Raw genomic sequence first — 17,961 nt, 5'->3', positions numbered from 1 at the left:
GTTGCAAAAAGGTTCAGTCTCATGCCGCTTCATGGCCATTCCGGGTCCATTTGAAGTGAAGCTACCTGTGGGGGGAAGTGGCTCCAACAGCCAGACTAAGACATTTTGTCTTGACTTGAAGCTGAGAATCTAAATTGTGCCTTCACCCACCACTGAGCAGGAAAGAAAACTGAACCGTCGTCAACGTGCCATTCTCTAATGGTACTCAACATCTGCCTCAACCTTCTTCATGGCGGGGTCAGCATGAAGACTGCTGACCCTACCAGCAGTGGGGCAGACAATAACACTGTAGGCAATAACAAGGAGTCTGGCAGATCTTTGACAGCAATAATCTGAAACTGAATTGAATAACAGGGAGCAGCTAGCTAGCTACTCACTTTCACACCGGGGCATGGAGCGGTGCCAGGTCCCATCATACTGGCAGACAGAGGTGAACGACGCCAGCTTCTCATTACCCTGTTGATATCAAAACAGTGGAGAATTAGACAAGTCTATATAGTTGCCCTCCCCCTTGCCTTAGAATCAGGTCTCTCTTCTTCTGTCACTGGTGCTGCTGCCTGAAATAACTGTCTTGCAACACTAATTGCCATGCTTCCCTTTTGTTTTTAATTATAAACAGTAAATAAAATTTTATATCTAGAGAAGAATAATAATTTCAAAAGTTAATTCCAAAATCCAGAAGACTGCATATTGATAATAAATAGTTTTAATACATTGAAGCCCATAAAGAAGAGAAATAATACCAAAAACAAACAGCAATGAAATAGACCCCAAAACACTATATTTTGCAAGAATGTTTTATAATAGTGAGATCCATTTTCAATAAAAGAGGGGGGGAAGGATACAATTTGTATGGAAAGCTAGTTTAGCCAAAGACCCTTGGAGAGTTGTATTTGACGGGTAAGTTTTCCCCTGGATGAACTAAGTTCAGAAGATGGGAGAGACAAAGTAATGAAAAAGCCAAATAAATGGACCTCACCTCTATTAAGTTATATCCCGTCTTGCAACTGACAATGAAATAATCCTGGAATCGATACAAGGACTGAGGGTCTTTGATGATGGTGAACTCATCATTTGGTACAGGTTGTGGGCATCGTATTCCTGTTGAGGATAAGAAAGGAATGAAGCCAGCATTGGCAGATGGCTGGGAAATATTTATCTTAATTTGTTAGATGGGGACACATTACTCTCTGAGCTGTACCGGATCTTCCACCCACGGCTGAATCCTGACTCATCTGTGAGGAAAAGGATATCCACTGAAGAGCTGTTGGTTTCGATGGATCCTGGAGACGCTGTACCGCAGAAGTCACCAATCTCTTGTCTCTCAGCCTGGATCTAGTAAGGAACAGATGATAGTTTGATAGTTACAAGCAACAGAATTCATACCTCAGGCTCCTCAATTCCTCACCCCATCTATTCAGACCAAAAGGCCCTCTTGCTTAATTGCTTTGATACCTCTTAGGAAACCAGCAAGCTGATACAACAATTATCTGGTATTTCCATTAGTCTCTTATGGCTCTTTAAAACTCTTTTATTGTTGTTGTTGGTTCAAAGTGCTTGAAATGTGACAAAAGTGAGACTCCTCTCACTTACAAATTATGGTCCTCTGTGATACTCTGATTCTCGGCTTATGAAATCAAAGCACTTGTGCCTCACATGGCTAAAGATTCATTACCTGGTCAAGGTACTCAAGGGATGCGTGTCTTGTTGGTATGCATTGGTCATCACTGATCTAACTCACATGGACATAAGAAACTGTCTTACACTGCTTCAGACATTTGGTCTATCTAGCCCTGTATTGTCTACACTGTCTGGCACTGGCTGTCCAGGATTTCAGACAGGGTCCTTCCTAGCCCTACCCGGAGAGCTGACTGAATCTCAGACCTGCATGCAAAGCCTATTTACAACTGAGCAATGGTCCCTTTCCAATTCCACAGACAGATGGAAGAAAGTGGCAACATTCTGGATATACTCCAGAACCATTCCGGATGTACTCCAGACCCATCCTAGGAAAGTTCCAGAGCCTCTTTATTCTGCACACTGAGAATTAGTCCCTTGAAGGACAGATTGCAAGGATGATCTTTGGAGCTTTCCCCTTTTCTCAGTTATGATCCACTACAGGGAAGCAGGGCTGAGGAAGGCAGCCCTGCACAAGAGAAAGTCGATCTGCAATACCTTGAGCTGGTCATAAGGGCAGTGGACCTGCTGGTGATCATCGATTTCAAAGGGCTCCAGGAACTTGAGATTGATTGACAGCCCCCTCTCTACACGTATGCTGTAGTTACACTGCAGATCAGGTGGGTAGGGCTGGGGATATCCAGGGCTTGAAATATACCCGGAGGGTTCTGTGAACAATTCATTGCTGCACTCCACTGCAGGGCAAGAAACCAAGAGGAGATTTATTAAAAGCCAGGCCCATTGTCAGGTGTTCGGGGATCATCCTTTCCTTGTATATGGCCCCCTCTCTGGAATCCTTCACTCCTTTGCCACTTGATGTTAGTTAATCTGGAATAACCTCCCCGCCTGGAACTGCATTCAGAATTTCTAACATGGAACTTCACTCATAAACATGAATGAAAGTGTATGAAACTGCTGTCCTTTTATCCCTCTGTATTCATTCAGATTGGGAATTTGTTTGTTTATTTAATCAGTTTTAATACTGCCTTTCATAAGGCATCCCAAGGCAGTTTACATAAGTTAAAACACAATACATAAAATCACATTTATAACCAGCAGGTTGATTAAGGTGGTTATGGGGTGACTCATTCACATGGAGTCAGCTTCAGGATGGAGCCCTTGGCTAACTAACTGTAATATTTAGCCTTGGAGTATTCAAAGTGGTTCCCATAGATTATGCCCCATGGCACTGCAGCAATGGGATGCACTCTAAGCCAAGAGTGGGAAGCAAGACAGAGCATCACTGGCCATCAATGTGCAGTCAGATATCAGAAATGGGGTGGGGTCTCAGGACAGCAGGGTCAGCCAGGAGATGGGGAAAGTTGGAGGAAAGGTGGAGGACAGCAGTAGCCCTTCACAGGGTCTCAGGGGGGCTGAGAATGCCACGGCAGGGAGTTATTCACACATGGTGTCATGCCGCGGGGTATCTGAAGAGCGAATCTGCTTCACAGCAGATTCACAAGATGTTTAATTCGGGGGATTAAATGGCCAGTTCACATAGGGTCGGCTCGCCCTCACACTCCCTGGCAGATCTTTTTCCTGTACGTTCCCACCTACTTGCTCCGGGTTTTCCCTCCAGCCAATCGCAAATCACACCACAGAGGAAGAGGCAAGAGAGTATTGTTTTTGACAGCTAAGAGTGGAAGGACGGCATGACGAGTTGCCAAGCAGCTGAGCTGGATCAAACAGCAGGACTCTTAACCCTTGCCTTTGTGAGTGACTGACTGCCTTCATCACCTTATATCCCCCGCCGCCACACACACACCTAACGGAATCAGCTCAGACAAAAAAGGGCTCAGGTTACATCTATTCTGCATATCTAAAGCTTATGTAAAACACTGGAAGACACACATTTTGCAGTTTGTACTTGTGTTTTAACTCCGGAATTTCTCCCTTCCCCTTCCCTTCTGGACTCCCTCAACAGAGTATCGCCAATCTGCAACGACACCTCCTCGCCACCCCAGCACTCGCCATTGCAGAACACTTAGAGCAGACCATACTCAAAAAAGCTGTCAAACTCCCCTTCATTGAGTTTTGAAAATGCCGATAAGTCCTGTCTGTCCTGGTCCCTGATAGCCCGCAGGGACTATCGGGGACCCGCAAGGACTATCAGGGGCCAGCTAATATCCAGCTAATATGTGGACTGACACGCTCCAATCCAGAGTGGATTCGAAATAAAGGCCCTGTCTGTAAAGCCTCCCGGCAACCCAAAGTCTCTCTCAAGAATGAGGGGGTTGCAAGGGGCAGGAACGTGAAGGGCAGGGCTGTGTATCTTGGCTCCTTCAGAGGAGTAGGACACGAGGCCTCTTTCGCACAAAATGTGGAACCGCAGGTCCACTCCCCCTCCCCCCACTCTCTCGTCTGAATTCAGACATAATGGAGAGCGATTTCTCTGCAGTCAGCGAGACTGCAGAGAGGAGGGGAAACCAGCTGTGCGGGCCTCCTTCTTGCTTGAAGGACAGCCCACATAGTCAATTATGGCCAGAGCTGAGGGAGGAGCTTCCTCCCTGAACTCCAGTTTTAGGGAACCCAGCCTGCAGTTCTGCATTAGGATGCAACGCAGGCTGAGTCCAGTCTCTGGTTGCAACGATGAAACTTACTACAACCCGAAGGTTCAGATTGGAGTCAGAAATCTGAAACCTCGCTGCACCAAACCGCATTTGCACACACTAGCACGTAACGCTTTGGGAACCTGCTGGCCCATTTCTCCCTGGTTACGCAATATGTGTGAATGCAGCCTGAGAATACTTGCTTTTTACACAGGCTTTTATATGAGCGTTGTTTTTTGTTGCTGCTGCTCTGTACTTTATGGTCCTATTGAGTATGTTTTTTAAACTTTTAATTAGATGTGTGTTTTTATATTCCAATTTACTATTTTTATTGTCCTGTATTGTTTTAAATGTTTTGTAAACTGCCTTGAGATTGTGTCAATGAAAGGCGGTATAAACAATTAACAATAAAAATAAGTACATTAAAAAGACACAATCCAGAGGAGGGGGCAGGGTGGTCCAAGGTATCATGACAGTGGAGGGGAGGGGCCAAATGCTGCCTTGCCCCACACCCCTGGTAGGATCCAGCCCCCTTTAAAAAACCGACCTCTGTAAGCTTTGAAAGTGGTACAGGGGGCAGGGAGGAGGGATGGTTGCCAGCAGCCTCCTCTTCTCCCCTCATGCTTCTTTCAAGCTTTGCAAGGAGTGTGAGGAGAGGTGCTCCTTGCAAGGCCTTGCAAGAGTCAGATTGGTCCCCAAGGGCTGCTCCCATGGCGACAGTGGAGGAAATCTTGGCATGCTGCTGGCACTCCAGTAATCCAGCTCACCTCATGAAAGGGTCACACCTGGGAGGAGGGGGAACCAAGTGAAGAGGCAACCCCCCTCCCTTCCAGCACTCGGGCTTAGTGAGCCAGGAAGGCAACAGTGTGGGCCCAGTGAGCTTCTTTACACATTACCACAGTAATCTTTACATCAGCTCTACAAATCAGGGGGGCTGAGACTGAAATGGAGTGGCTTGCCCAAGGCCACCTTGTGATTTTAGAGCTGGAACTGCCCTCCAGACCAACTCGGTCTTTTAGGTGCTACACTACAGCAAATATCTGCTTCCCAGGTAAGCGCTTGTCCCCTCACCTTTGCAGGAGTGCCGGTCACTCTGGAGTTGGTAGCTGGGCTGGCAGGAGCAGAAGTACCCTCCTACATAGTTGTGGCAGAAGTGTTGGCACCGAGGTCCCTCATCTTCAACATCATTTTCTTGGGTACACTCGTCCAAATCTGTCCACATCAAGACAGGGTAAGCTTACAGTTGAGGCTGGCTTATTAAGACTATGGTCAATATTGTTGGTTTGGTCAATACTGTTGTTTCCAGGTCTCAATCCATGAGTGAAGGAATCCAGGCCCCTTCCTTAGCAACCTGGGATGTGCTATTCACTCATCACTGATAACATATGAAAATCCAAACATGGGACATTGTGGGTTCCAAGAAGCCAAATCCACAACTTGCATCCATAACTGTTCTATTTGTATTTTAAGAGCACAGCATTATAAACCAGCGGTTCATATGTGCCATGAGAGAGCTGTCAGTGTGTTATAGGAAATAAAGTAAATATTATTATTTAGTCTTTACTCATTTATTCAATTTCTATACCGCCCTTCCAAAAATGGCTCAGGGCGGTTTACACAGAGGGGGAAAAAATGCACTAAAGTCTCCTGTGAGTCCAAAGCAGACACCCAAAGAGAAGGTGGCCTGCTACATTTCTGCATGATTTATTGCTCTGGCTTTGCCTCCCCTCCCTGCCCTCACCAGCCTCTGCTCAGGATAGGTAATTCTGCATGGGATGTGCCTTGATCATATATTCATTTCTGAGACAGAGACAGAGCAGAAGCACCCACTCTTCCAGTCAGGAGACACACCTAGATCAGTGACTCATGCAGAAACATGAGAGGATCCTTTGTTGTTGTTGCTGTTTTCATCCTCACCAACGTTTGTGGTCCATCCATTTTCCAAGTTGCTCAGGATGGTGTACATGGTCCTCTTGCACCAACCCACGAGGTAGGTTAGGCTGAGAGGGAGTGACTGGTTCAGGTCACCTAGGGAGTTTAATGTCTGAATGGTCTTTGAACCTGGGTTTGCTGCTGCTAGTTCAACATTCTACCATGCCACACTCTAAGGCAGTGTAAACTTCACTCTCACATGCTCTTAAACATAAACTTTCATGCATGTAAGGGTAAAGTGTGCCTTCAAGTTTCATTGTGCATTGCAAGGACATTAATAAAAAATATTACATATATTTATGACTTTGCCCGGTCAATGACGGGCCTTACCTCCTAGTATTAAACAAACAAACAAACAAATAAAAGAATGTGGAGTCCTGATACTCACCAACAGCTTGGTAATAAGCCAAGAAACCTTTGTAGAAGACAAGGTTGCCATTGTCTTCATTGGAGAAGTCAGAATGGAAGAACAGTTTCATTCGGTTTCCAGTGGACACAAACTCTCTTCCTCCAGGATGGTTGCCCATGGTTGAACCCAGGTGGCCACAGTATCGGCCTAAGTCTTTCTTGTCTGCTCTGATCTGTCAGAGCCCAATGGGAGCAGGGAGAAGAGGGGAGGAATGCATTAGAATAGGTCGAGCTCATTGGCCAAGATCCAAAGAACCAGACAGTCCATTCCACACACCAAAGGGGCTTTGGCCCTATATTTCTAGAACAGCAATGTCTGTGGTGGTGTGTGGTGTGGGGAGCAATATGTCACATGGCAAATTGTTTTGAAATTGAGGAGAATTTGAAAGCCAGTTTGTGATGCAGACTGTTGCCGTTCAAAAGGTTGGTTGTGGGGGGTGGGGAATCAATATCTGGATTGAAGAAGAGTTGGGGAATAGGATAAAGAAGTGAACGATAGAAATTTTATGGGGCAGGGTCTGGGTCATACAAAATGCAGATTCAACCACATCTTCGACTCTCTATGGCTGGTGTGGCAGCCTTTTGGGACTCCAGGAACCCCTTCCCCAACCATCACTGCACCCCAGCCTCTGTTCACAAACCTTGACATAGTCATACAGGCAGGCTTCAGATGGCTCCAAATCAAAATGCCTGAAAGTCAGCTTTACTTTGAAGCCTTTTGGAACGGTGATGTCCCAGGTGGTGATGTTGTTGTTTGGATATGGCTTTGGGTAATTAGGAGACCTGACCTCGCCATAAAGGGGGAGCCTTGAGACTGGGTTGGAATGGACCCCTTCAAAAAGGAAAGCTCCCTGCTGCAGGAGGAGGAGGAGGAGGAGTGGTGGAAACCTGTAAACACAAGATGCACAGATGAGAAAGGGAAACAAGAACAGAAAAGAAACCTAACTGCATCATGAAAAGCGGAATTGGACAACTGATGCTGTAGCTTAAATCAGGGTGCAGATGCTTGCTCATTTTGTATCATCTGCTAGTTGTGCAGATAAGGGGTAAGGATCTAGGGCAGCCCTGTACAACATAAGGCCCAGGGGCTAGATCCGGCCAACTGGGACATTTTTGATTGCCCAGGTAGCCAGCAACAGCAGGAGCCCCAAATTTTGGTATTTGTGTGGGGCTGGAGCAGACAGGTGCTCAGTGAATGAGCAAGGACAGGGCTTATTTTCTGTCCACTATCCTTGGTTAAAATTATGGGCCTGTGGGGAGAGGGAAGGACACATCTAACTAGTAATTGCTTTAAAATTTATCTTTATAATTAATTTTACTGCAATAATCAATGGACTGAAAATTTTCACACACACACCCATACATTGTCATGGATGTTTCTGGCCCACTGGGACATTTGAGTTGTGCACCCCTGATCTAGGGTGTAATTAGGATTGGCTTGGACAGTGCAGGAATCAGATGTCCTGTCCACTATTTTGGTAAAGGGTCATCCTGGATATAAAAAATATCTAAGAATATGACCGGGAAGATTGCTTTAACGAATTTTACCTATTTTTCTGGTGCTTCTCTCAGATGCTCTAACTACATGGTGTCAATATTTTTTTTAAAAACCACTTAAAAATATATATTTTAACTGCAAGTTGGATAACATGTCCCCAGGCAAGGTTCTGAAAGGCACACACATCAGTTTCAAAAGCTCACTTGCATTCATATCATCTCCTATATGGACATTTTTTAGAGAGAAGATCTACATAAGGCATCTATGCTTTCCTCTTGTCCAATACATCAGAATAAGCACTGGTTTTAGGATGGCAATGGTTCAGGGAGGAGCAGCAAATCACTTCCCTTCAAAAGTGAGTTTGCACATGGGACATCAGCTATGAGGAAGAGGACGGTGAGGAGGAGGAATTGTAAAGTATGGGATTGTTTGTGATTTGCAGTTTTTCTAGCCTTCTTCATGTAGTCATCACGCAATGCTAGTAGCTCCATGTAATGTTGCTCCACTGGATTTGGTTGTTCCCTAATTTTCAGGTTCCACCGAATATAATAATTGACCCAGAGTTCCAAGTGGTGCATACTTGTGACTAGATACAGAGAATGGTTCAATTTTTTTTTGTACAAAAGGGGCTGATATATGCCGATTTTGAGCATATATCAGGGACCACAGAGAAAATGTTTTCTCACTCAGTTTCTCCCTTTCTCTCACAGAGTTGCTGCTGAATAAGAAAGTACCAAAGCGGCAGCTGTACAAGCGATCCGGAATAGTAATCAAGAACTGTTCACTGAATTGAAAAGCTGTAGGAATTTGCTTAGACATCTGCCACACACATCAATGAACTGGAGGAAGATGGGCGACCTGTAGCATCAACATGATTTTTCTTTCCGTGGCCAATTCTCAATGCAAATTTGTGCCCAAAGCTTATCCACTCCTTTTGTACCAAGACTTTGAAGCCCACAATGGTTCGGTAGTAGCCGTCCAACATCAGCACAGTTAGAGTGGACAGCTGCGCTGTGTGGTCCATATTCTTACCCCTTTTCTGACACCAGTGCTGCTGACTGGCTAGGCTGGCTCTCTCTATATTAGGGATGTGCAAACTGGGTCTACAAGAATCATGGTTCGAATCGAACTGGCCCGGTTTGGCCAGTCTGAGTTTGAACTGGGACTGGCCCCAATTCTAAAAGAACTGGTCCGAACCAGTTCAGGGGAAATACTTGTAAAGGGGGATCCAGAAGTTTCCCCTTTACAAGTATATCCCTCGAACCAGCCCACAAATTGGTTCAGTGGCTGAACTGGACTGGACCCGGTTCAGTCAGACCCAGAAGCGGACTGGTTTGAATTTGGTCTGAATTCAAACTGAACTGGCCAGACTGGTTCCATGCACACCCCGACGCTATACGGTTCAGTAAACCCCTTCCCCTTCTTTCTGGATTATCCCTAGAGTTAGCAAGGGCGATAGTAGGTCTCTGGATCTAGCTGTGAAGTATATGGACAGAGAGAGCCCCTTTTCTTTAGTGGCATTGTTGGGGTCCCACTTCTCCTTAGAACACTCATTGTGATCTAGGGAGAAGTAGATACTACACCTGCAGTCTTGAGAAGGCCCCTCTTAATCAACAGCGAGTATCTCTTGAAGGAAGGAGCAAGGAGCAACAGGCCTTAAACACAATTGTCCTCTACTGTTAAAATATGAAAAATGAAGGGATAGTTTTAAATTTCACACTCACATACAGTCTTTTGACTGTTATATCCAGGAACTCTCTGCAATGAATGTGGAAACCCTAGCTGTGACACTGAAGCCACATTTCAATGCTCAACTTAGGGGAGAATAGGTAGAGAAACCCTTAATTAAACCCACAAGATCTACCCGCTTCCCCCCAGTTTACCTACTGTATATCATGGCCTGCTTCCCCTTATAGCTTTATAAAAATAGTAGGCAAGGGAGCCAGAATAAAAGGTAAATGGCATGAGTGGGTCTTGAGGGCTCTCTAACTGAGCGGATATCCCACTCAGTTTTCACTCTGGGTTCTGAGACTAGGCTTTGTCGATACCTTTAAGCCTGTATCTTACAGCCTGAAGGACTAGGTTTCTTTGTTTTGTTTTGTTTTAAAAGGGAGATTTGATTTTGGGGATGCTGAATTCTGCACTCGATATCAAATTCTAGAGTTGTACAGCAACAATCACAGAAGTGCAGCATACATGAGGACCAGTTGTAGAAATGGGCCTTGAGTCTCCCAATGGAAGGCATGGGTGTGCCCAGAACTGATCTGCTGAGTTAAAAAATCAAACCCACCTTTCTCTCCAAAAGGGTGGAAACAACAGTGGGTAGATATGCAGATTGTCTATGAACACTAAAGACTTGAATTATTCAGTACTCTCAATTGGCCATTACCATCAGGCTGTAGCAGAGGAGAAGGCAAAGCAGCAAAGCCCCTCCATCGGCCTGAGATGGACTAAGTAGCTTTGATGACCCCCCGCCACACACACTTTTATTTTATTTTTTTTAGTTTCCTTTTTGAGACAGGATGATGATGATGATGGTGATGAATATATATATACTAGAAGCTGCTCTGAGCCTGATGGAAAGACTGAAATATAAATCGACCAAATAAACAAATAAATAATAGCTAAAGAATGTTATGAACTCTATAGTCTCTCTGATGACTACACACGACAGAGCCCACAAAACCTGGAGTTAGGGAACAAGAGGCATAGTTTATTTGTTTGTTTGTCTTTATATACTATATCTTATTAAAATATTGACAGGGTAGTGTACAGCAAATATAAAACAAAACAATATAATATAATACTACAAGTTAAAGCAAACGTCCTCCTGCAACTTGCAAGAGAGGTTAAAAATGTACTAAACAGGTGGTTTAAAAACAAATCACCCCTCAAACCATCAAGCTGCTGTTCAAAGGTCTGAATAAAAAGCTGCGTCTTCAGGCATTTACAACAGACTAGGAGTGATGGGAGGGTGAGGACTTTTCTTGGCAGGGCATTCTCAGGGGGCAACAACTGAGAAGGCCCTGTCCTGCGCGCACAACAAATGAGCTTCATTCAGCACCAGCAGATGGAGGAGAGCCCCCCCCCCAGAAGTCCTTATAAGGTTGGGAGCCAGCAATCCTTCAAACAGGTAGATCCCAGGCCATTTAGAGCTTTAAAGGTGATAACCAGCATCTTGGATTGGGAAACAATCCAGCAGCCATAAAGCTCTCTCCAAATAGAGTGGATACAGTCAGGCCATATAGCCCCCATCAGCTATCTGGCTGCTACATTTTGCATTAGCTAGAGTTTCTGAATACTCTTCAGAGGCAGCCCCATGGAGATTACCTTAGATTACTTACACTGCAGTACTCTAAACACAGCATGAGCAAGAGCTTGTATTAGCAATCTGAATATTTTGTAAATTATAATAGTATAATTTTAAATGTTAAGCTGGTCTAAGGACCGTAATAAATTTACTAACTAACTAACCCAGCATGATCAAGGCACAGGTAACGGTGGCCAAATCTGCCTTCTCAAGGAGGGAGAGCAGTTTTTGTTAGCTCTGTTGCGTCCTACATCATTTGTTGAGCTGAGGTTAGAAAAGAACATGCTGCACTGGGCAGCAGGCTGGAAAGCCCTTTGGGAACCACCAAGGTGAAGGCACTACTGTGCTTATTGGACCTGGGAATTATTCACACATGCCTTTATGCCATGGAGTATTCACAGCAGATTCACAAGATGTTTAATTTGGGGGATTAAATGGACAATTCACATAGGGTCGGCTCCTCTCCGCAATCCCTTGCAGATCTTTTTCCTGTGCGTTCCCACTGGCTTACTCCGGGTTTTTCCTCCAAGCAATCACAAATCACATCAGAGAGGAGGAGAGTGAGACAGCTTTTTGTTGTTAGTTGGACAGCTAAGAACGGAAGAACGGCATGACGAGTTGCCAAGCAGATGGATCAAACAGCAGAATGCTTAACCCTTGCCTTTGTGAGTGATTGCCTTCATCACCTCATATCTTCCCCCCCACACACACACATATACACAACCCCAGACGATTTAAGAGGCTGGGAAGTTTAAAGCAAAAATCAGAGCTTTCTCTCTGTCATGAAGAGAATTGCAGGCTAATGGAATCAGCTCATGCAAAAAGGCTCAAGTTACATCCATTCTGCAAATCTAAAGCCTATATAAACTCCCCTTCACTGAGTTTTGAAAAGCCGAATTACTGGCATGGCCACTCCACACATCAAGGGAGAAGTGGTGGGGCATAACAGAAGCCTCAGATTCCCCCCCCCCCCAAAAAAAGCCGCTGAAACTAGAGGATTTTTAAAAGCCAGACATACTTCGGGCTAAGCCAGAATGCGTAGCCTTGCTTCGGGTGTTAGGGTTAGGGTTAGGGCTAACCCTAACCAGCTCGATTTGGGGGGAAACAGAGTTCTGTCTGTACTGGTCCCTGATAGCCTGCAGCTATTTCGGGGTAAATGCAGGTAATATTTGGATGGCTCACTCCATTCCAGAGGAGATTCAAAGTAAAAGCCCTGTGCATAAAGCCTCCTGTTGCTTTAGTTGTTTTAATTATGTACCTGGGGGATGATGTGAAACTGGGGAGGGTTGAGGGTGTGCCCATTAGAGTGGTTATGGGTAGGGGAAGATATGGTACAAATGGACACCAACAGGAATAGAGCCCTGGTCAGTTTGATGCTCCATATCATATATCCTTTGCCCCAGAGGTTGGCCCTGGCAATTTCATACCCCAGAGTTATCAATGCAGAAGGGGAGAAATCATAATGATGCAGCCTTTCCTCCATCTATTTTCCTCCTGGAGTGGTAGGTATCCATTAGCACAAGTGGCGCTAAACCCTTGGGGTAGAAACCCAGCTTTAGCTAGAATTCAAAAATATTAATCCATGCTCTGGCCTCTACTTTAAGCAGTCCTGCTTCCAGACGAAGGACAGCACTAGGCATACACCAGGGTACTTGAAAAATGTTCCTCAGAAACTTAGATTGCATGGACTACACCTTAAAGAAGTTAGAGTACATGCCAAGTTGGGTTCTATAAAGGAGCTGCGCTCGTACTTTAGGCGAAAAAAAGTTTCACTGCAGAGGGGATAAATTGGGCGCCCCTAGAGCAGTGAAAGGATTGAATTGCTTGTGCACTCTTGTGTGCATTCTGCCTTATATATTCTCTATGTGCACTTCTTCCTGAAGCCTGGAAGATTACACCAAGGCATTTGACATACTTAACTTGTTCTAACCCATGCCCATTGAGTGACCAGTTCTGAGTCTTCGGTCTCTTTGCAGACACCAAGATCTTTATTTTGCTATAATTTATTTCTAAAGATTGTTCGACACAATAGGTAGCAAGAGAGCTCAAAGCTCTTCTTAGGCCTATGGGAGTTTGCGAGAGGATGACCACATTGTCTGCATATAAAAGTATGGCAAGATGTTTGCTAATTTTGGTGGATGATGGTCTGGATTGCCTCAATGGGGAACAAGATAGTTAATATAAAAGTCAAACAGCAGTGGAGCCAGGATACATCCCTGTCTGACTCCTGCATGAGACGATGAGAAGGGCTGTTGGAGATGCAGCTCCCAACGGCATCGACTCTAAGCACTAGCAACCCTATTGATCACTAGGGGCATTAGGGGAAAGATAGCCAGTAAGGGCATTTCCCCTCTGACGATGCTTCCTCTCCTCTGATTCCCCTTTGTTAAACTGACAGTCTCAGGTTTCATTCTCTCACCTGGAGAGACAGACTTCCTTCTCCTCCACTTCTACCTCTTCCTGTATATAGCGAGCCATGAGGCACAATAGGTTTTTGGTTTTTTGCATTTTAAATTTTTATTGGATTTTACAATGGCTTTAACATTCAAATTATATTCATTTATCTAATTCTACACATAAGTAAATATTGACTTCCTGCTTGCCTATCTTTGCGGTACATATAAATCTATACATATAAATCATTGCTATAATAATTCAAAACATACATACTCCACAATACTACTCGATTTTACCCAACCCAACCTGCTGTTATTACTATATTTTGAACCCTACTGAAAAGTCCATATTAGAAAAATAATTGGGGCACAATAGGTTTTAATCTATCTCCCTGATGGATTTCCTAAATAAACTACTTTATTTAGAACTGTAACTCCATGTTTCCAGACATTATCAATTAACAGTGCCCTCGCGGCTGTGCACTTCTGCTGCTAAGTAACTGGGGCGGATAAGAAAATCTCCCCTCCTGAGCTCTCTAACCTATCCCTGTCCCTTAAGCCAAGGGTGGGCAGACATAAGGCTTCCAGGAGCTTCTTTTCTTTTGCCAGAGCCTTGGGAGCTACCAGCACAAAATGGCAGCTTGACAAGGTAGAGCCAGACACAAAATGGCAGCTTGTAGAAAAAAGACATCTGCTTTATGGAGGAAGAAAATGAAGAAAAATGAATGAGAGAGAAAGTAAAAACAAGCCTGAGCACCCAAAGAGAGAAAGATTGAAAATGGAGGTCTATGCCCCATTCAGCCAACCAGTCAACCAATCAGATCTGCAGATATGGCTGGAGGGGAATGGAGGGATAAGCAAGGCCAAATGTCTGGAGAGCGACTTCAGTTAAGCCCTGGTGCTACCAGTAACTCCCAAAGTCCTCACTGCTCGGCCCTGCCTTAAGCAACTACCACCAAGGCCAAGGCAATATGCCACAGGAATAAGAAGAAAGAAATCAGCAGCCCCAGCTTCAAAACAAAACATACAGCCCCATGGCAGTAGAACACAGATACAGGCAGCACCCACCCACCCATTAGTCAAATTGTTGTGCTTTCAACTATTTGCCCCTTTAATTCCCTCCCCGCCCATTTCTGTGCGGAATGAGTTTTGTTCTGGGCAGCAGTATAAAGGCAGTGTGCGCACACATGCATTCAGAGTGGGGCCTTCTTGATTCAACCTGCAAAAGCAAAGTGTGCCGTCAAGTCAATTTCAACTCCTTGCGCTCACAGAGCCCTGTGGTTTTCTTTGGCAGAATACAGGAGGGGCTTACCATTACCTCCTCCCGCATAGTATGAGATGATGCCTTTCAGCATCGTCCTACATTGCTGCTGCCCAATATAGTACAAGCGGGGATCTGAACCGGCAACCTTCTGCTTGTTAGTCAAGCATTTCTCTGCTGTGCCACTTAAGGTGGCTTGATTCAACCTGAGAGGGCCTTAGTTACGTTGAGAGCAGTGTTCCTTCTAAAGCGTGCACATGTGTGCATGCTCACAAGTTGTTTTTTTAATGTCCACTCAGTTAATTTTAGATCTGATTCAATCAGGAGTGGGATCTAAAATTAACTGAGTGGACTAGTCACTCAGTTGCCTGTTGCATTGTAGACTAGTCAATGCAATCATATTTCCAATAGCCACATATGGCTGTGAAACTTGGACTTTGGAGAAGGCAGAAAGGAGAAGGATGGAGGCTTTCGAGATGTGGTGTTGAAGGCGACTGCTGCGCATCCCATGGACAGCGAAAATCACAAACAAGGAAGTTCTAGATCGAGTTAAACCAATAATATTGCTAGAAGCTAAGATTACTAAACAAAGACTGACATATTTTGGTCATGTCATGCAAGCTGATTCACTCAAAACAACAATCATGCTGGGAATGATCAGTGGAAGGAGGAGATGGGGACAGCCTTGTACTCGGTGGCTGGATATTATTAAAACCATAGCGGAATTGAAGGAAGCTGTTCAAGATAGGACGGCATGGAGTGCATTGATCCATAGAGTGACTGAGAGTCAGATATGACTGAACGGATAGAAGAAGGACATTAAAAAAACTTGTGAAAATGCACACATGTGCACGCCTTAGAGGGAACACTGCTCTCAACGTAACTAAGGCCCAAACCAAAGCCCTTCCATAATAGTTTCTTCTGTCATCTGTTTGCATTGAAACAATCACTCCCCCCCCCCCCCCGCCACGGGTAACAGTTCCACATGAGAGGCAACAAGTAGGGGAATCCTTGCCCTCATGGCCCCTCGACGAGCGATCGGCTCACAGGTTGGCTCCACAAAAATACAGCCTCCCTGGAAGTGCTCTCAAAGCATCTAGATTTTACTAGTGAGGCCTAAATATGAGTGACAACCTTTGGAATGGCTCTTGGTTTCAGTTTCATTTCTCCCGAGGCAACAGCCACCGGGCTTTGTTTGTTATTGCTCTGAGCATTTTCCACGCACAGCTTCTTGGACCTTCTGTCCGTAAGACTGCTGGGAAGAGGTTGCGAAAGAAATTGTTCCATTCCCGGGAGCCCCTGCTTTGTGTCTTTACTGACACCCCCCCCCCCAGCTGTCTTTTTCCGTTGCAGTTGTGGCAGAAAAGGTTCTTTAAGCAGCATCGTTAGCTGAGAGAGAGGACGCATGTAACCTGTATTCATTTCTGCCTTCGAAGGAACTTGTGTATTTCAATTAAGCTCTGGGGTCTGGACGGAGTAAGGCCTAGATTTTATATTTCAAAAATATGAGGCCATCGCCATTCATCTCCTTTTTGTCCCAGCAGCCCTAGGAACATAGGAAGCTGCCATATACTGAGTCAGACCATTGGTCTATCTAGCTCAGTATTGTCTTCACAGACCGGCAGGGGCTTCTCCCAGGTTGCAGGCAGGAAGCTCTCTCAGCCCTATCTTGGAGAAGCCAGGAAGGGAACTTGGAACCTTCTGCTCTTCCCAGAGCAGCTCCATCCCCTGAGGGGAATCTCTTACAGTGCTCACACTTCTTGGCTCTGTTTCATATGCAACCAGGGCAGACCCTGCTCAGCTAAGGGGTCAAGTCATGCTTGCTACCACAAGTACCTATGAGTTTCTGATTCAAGTCTACATAAAGCTCCGTTACATTCCACGGCAGACTGACATCATACCTTAGGGTATACAAACATATAACCTCTTCACCCTCCCTGGCATCCCTTTGCATAATATCTAGCCTCTTGAAGGATTGCAGAAAACTCAAACACTTGCTTCACTTTGTGACCAGGGCTGATCCCAGTAAAAGTACTGCCTTACTTTAGTTTGTGGGGTTTTCCCCCTAAGGGACCAAAACGGCTATCTGCGATTTTGTATGGAAATTGTAGGTGCTATTCAGTGTTGCAGAATCAGATCACGAATCTAATCCTGCTGTTAGAGTCATCTTTACAATCGATAAGTTAAATTCAGCTAAAGGTAAACATAGCTCCATAGTGACTTTCCAACGAGATCAGCCTTTGTTTGCAAAACCTGTATCATTTGACGACAGGGGTACTGTAAAAGTTATGTGGTGTAGATTTAATCCCAACCTTTCTAGGAGAAAAGCTAATCTTTTTGCTCTCTTTGTCAAAGAGGTATATCCATCTATGCCACCCTCTCCTATCACCACACAAGCAACACTCACATGTTTGTAGTCTTGATTTAATCTTGCTTTTTCTCTCCCTCGCAGTCTATGCTTGGAGTTGAAAACAGATCTCAATAAACTCCAAACCGTGTTAGCTGTGATTCAGTAATGAAGAGGGACAGACCATGCTGATAGAGAAGGAGGGAGGGAACACAAGAGAATTGAGCAATAGAGATGGTTCTCTTTAGGTTGGATTCTGCTGCCCCCTGCTGTCCCATAAAGTTATGGAATGAGATTGACTTTTCAGAATAAAGATTGAAGAACTGCGTTCACTGTGGCAACTGTGTTCACTGAGGCACCACCACCACCACCACCAAGATGGTTCTCTTGTGCCTTTAAAGTTTAAGACACGAGTTTTGTGGCATGAGCATTGGTAGGCAAGAGTGGCTCAGTGGACAGTGATGGCAAATAATATCTATTCCGTGGGGCAGAGCTAGAGGGTGAAAACATTACATCAGTGAATTTCAGCTCAGCAGTCTTTTGTTCTGCTCCCTGTGACAATGTATTTTGCTCAATTACCATA

At 44.9% G+C, this 17,961-nt stretch overlaps 1 protein-coding gene across 3 annotated transcripts in view; it reads right to left on the bottom strand.

Moving 5' to 3' along the window:
* C1R (complement C1r) overlaps positions 1-17,961 on the bottom strand; it is a 40,279-nt gene that overhangs the window by 12,279 nt on the left and 10,039 nt on the right. For all 3 annotated transcript variants that reach the window (XM_053290789.1, XM_053290788.1, XM_053290790.1), the window contains exons 2-9: positions 17,439-17,566; positions 7,208-7,454; positions 6,547-6,739; positions 5,298-5,438; positions 2,176-2,372; positions 1,188-1,335; positions 980-1,101; positions 378-456 (exon numbers count right to left, since the gene is read on the bottom strand). In XM_053290789.1, coding sequence (XP_053146764.1) covers positions 378-456; positions 980-1,101; positions 1,188-1,335; positions 2,176-2,372; positions 5,298-5,438; positions 6,547-6,739; positions 7,208-7,454; positions 17,439-17,440 — 1,129 coding nt within the window. In that variant the 5' untranslated portion in view covers positions 17,441-17,566. The remainder of the gene's footprint in view (positions 1-377; positions 457-979; positions 1,102-1,187; positions 1,336-2,175; positions 2,373-5,297; positions 5,439-6,546; positions 6,740-7,207; positions 7,455-17,438; positions 17,567-17,961) is intronic.

This window comes from Hemicordylus capensis, chromosome 2 (genome assembly GCF_027244095.1).
Source record: "Hemicordylus capensis ecotype Gifberg chromosome 2, rHemCap1.1.pri, whole genome shotgun sequence".
Taxonomy (NCBI): Eukaryota; Metazoa; Chordata; class Lepidosauria; order Squamata; family Cordylidae; genus Hemicordylus; species Hemicordylus capensis.
This window is presented reverse-complemented; position numbering and strand designations above follow the sequence as displayed.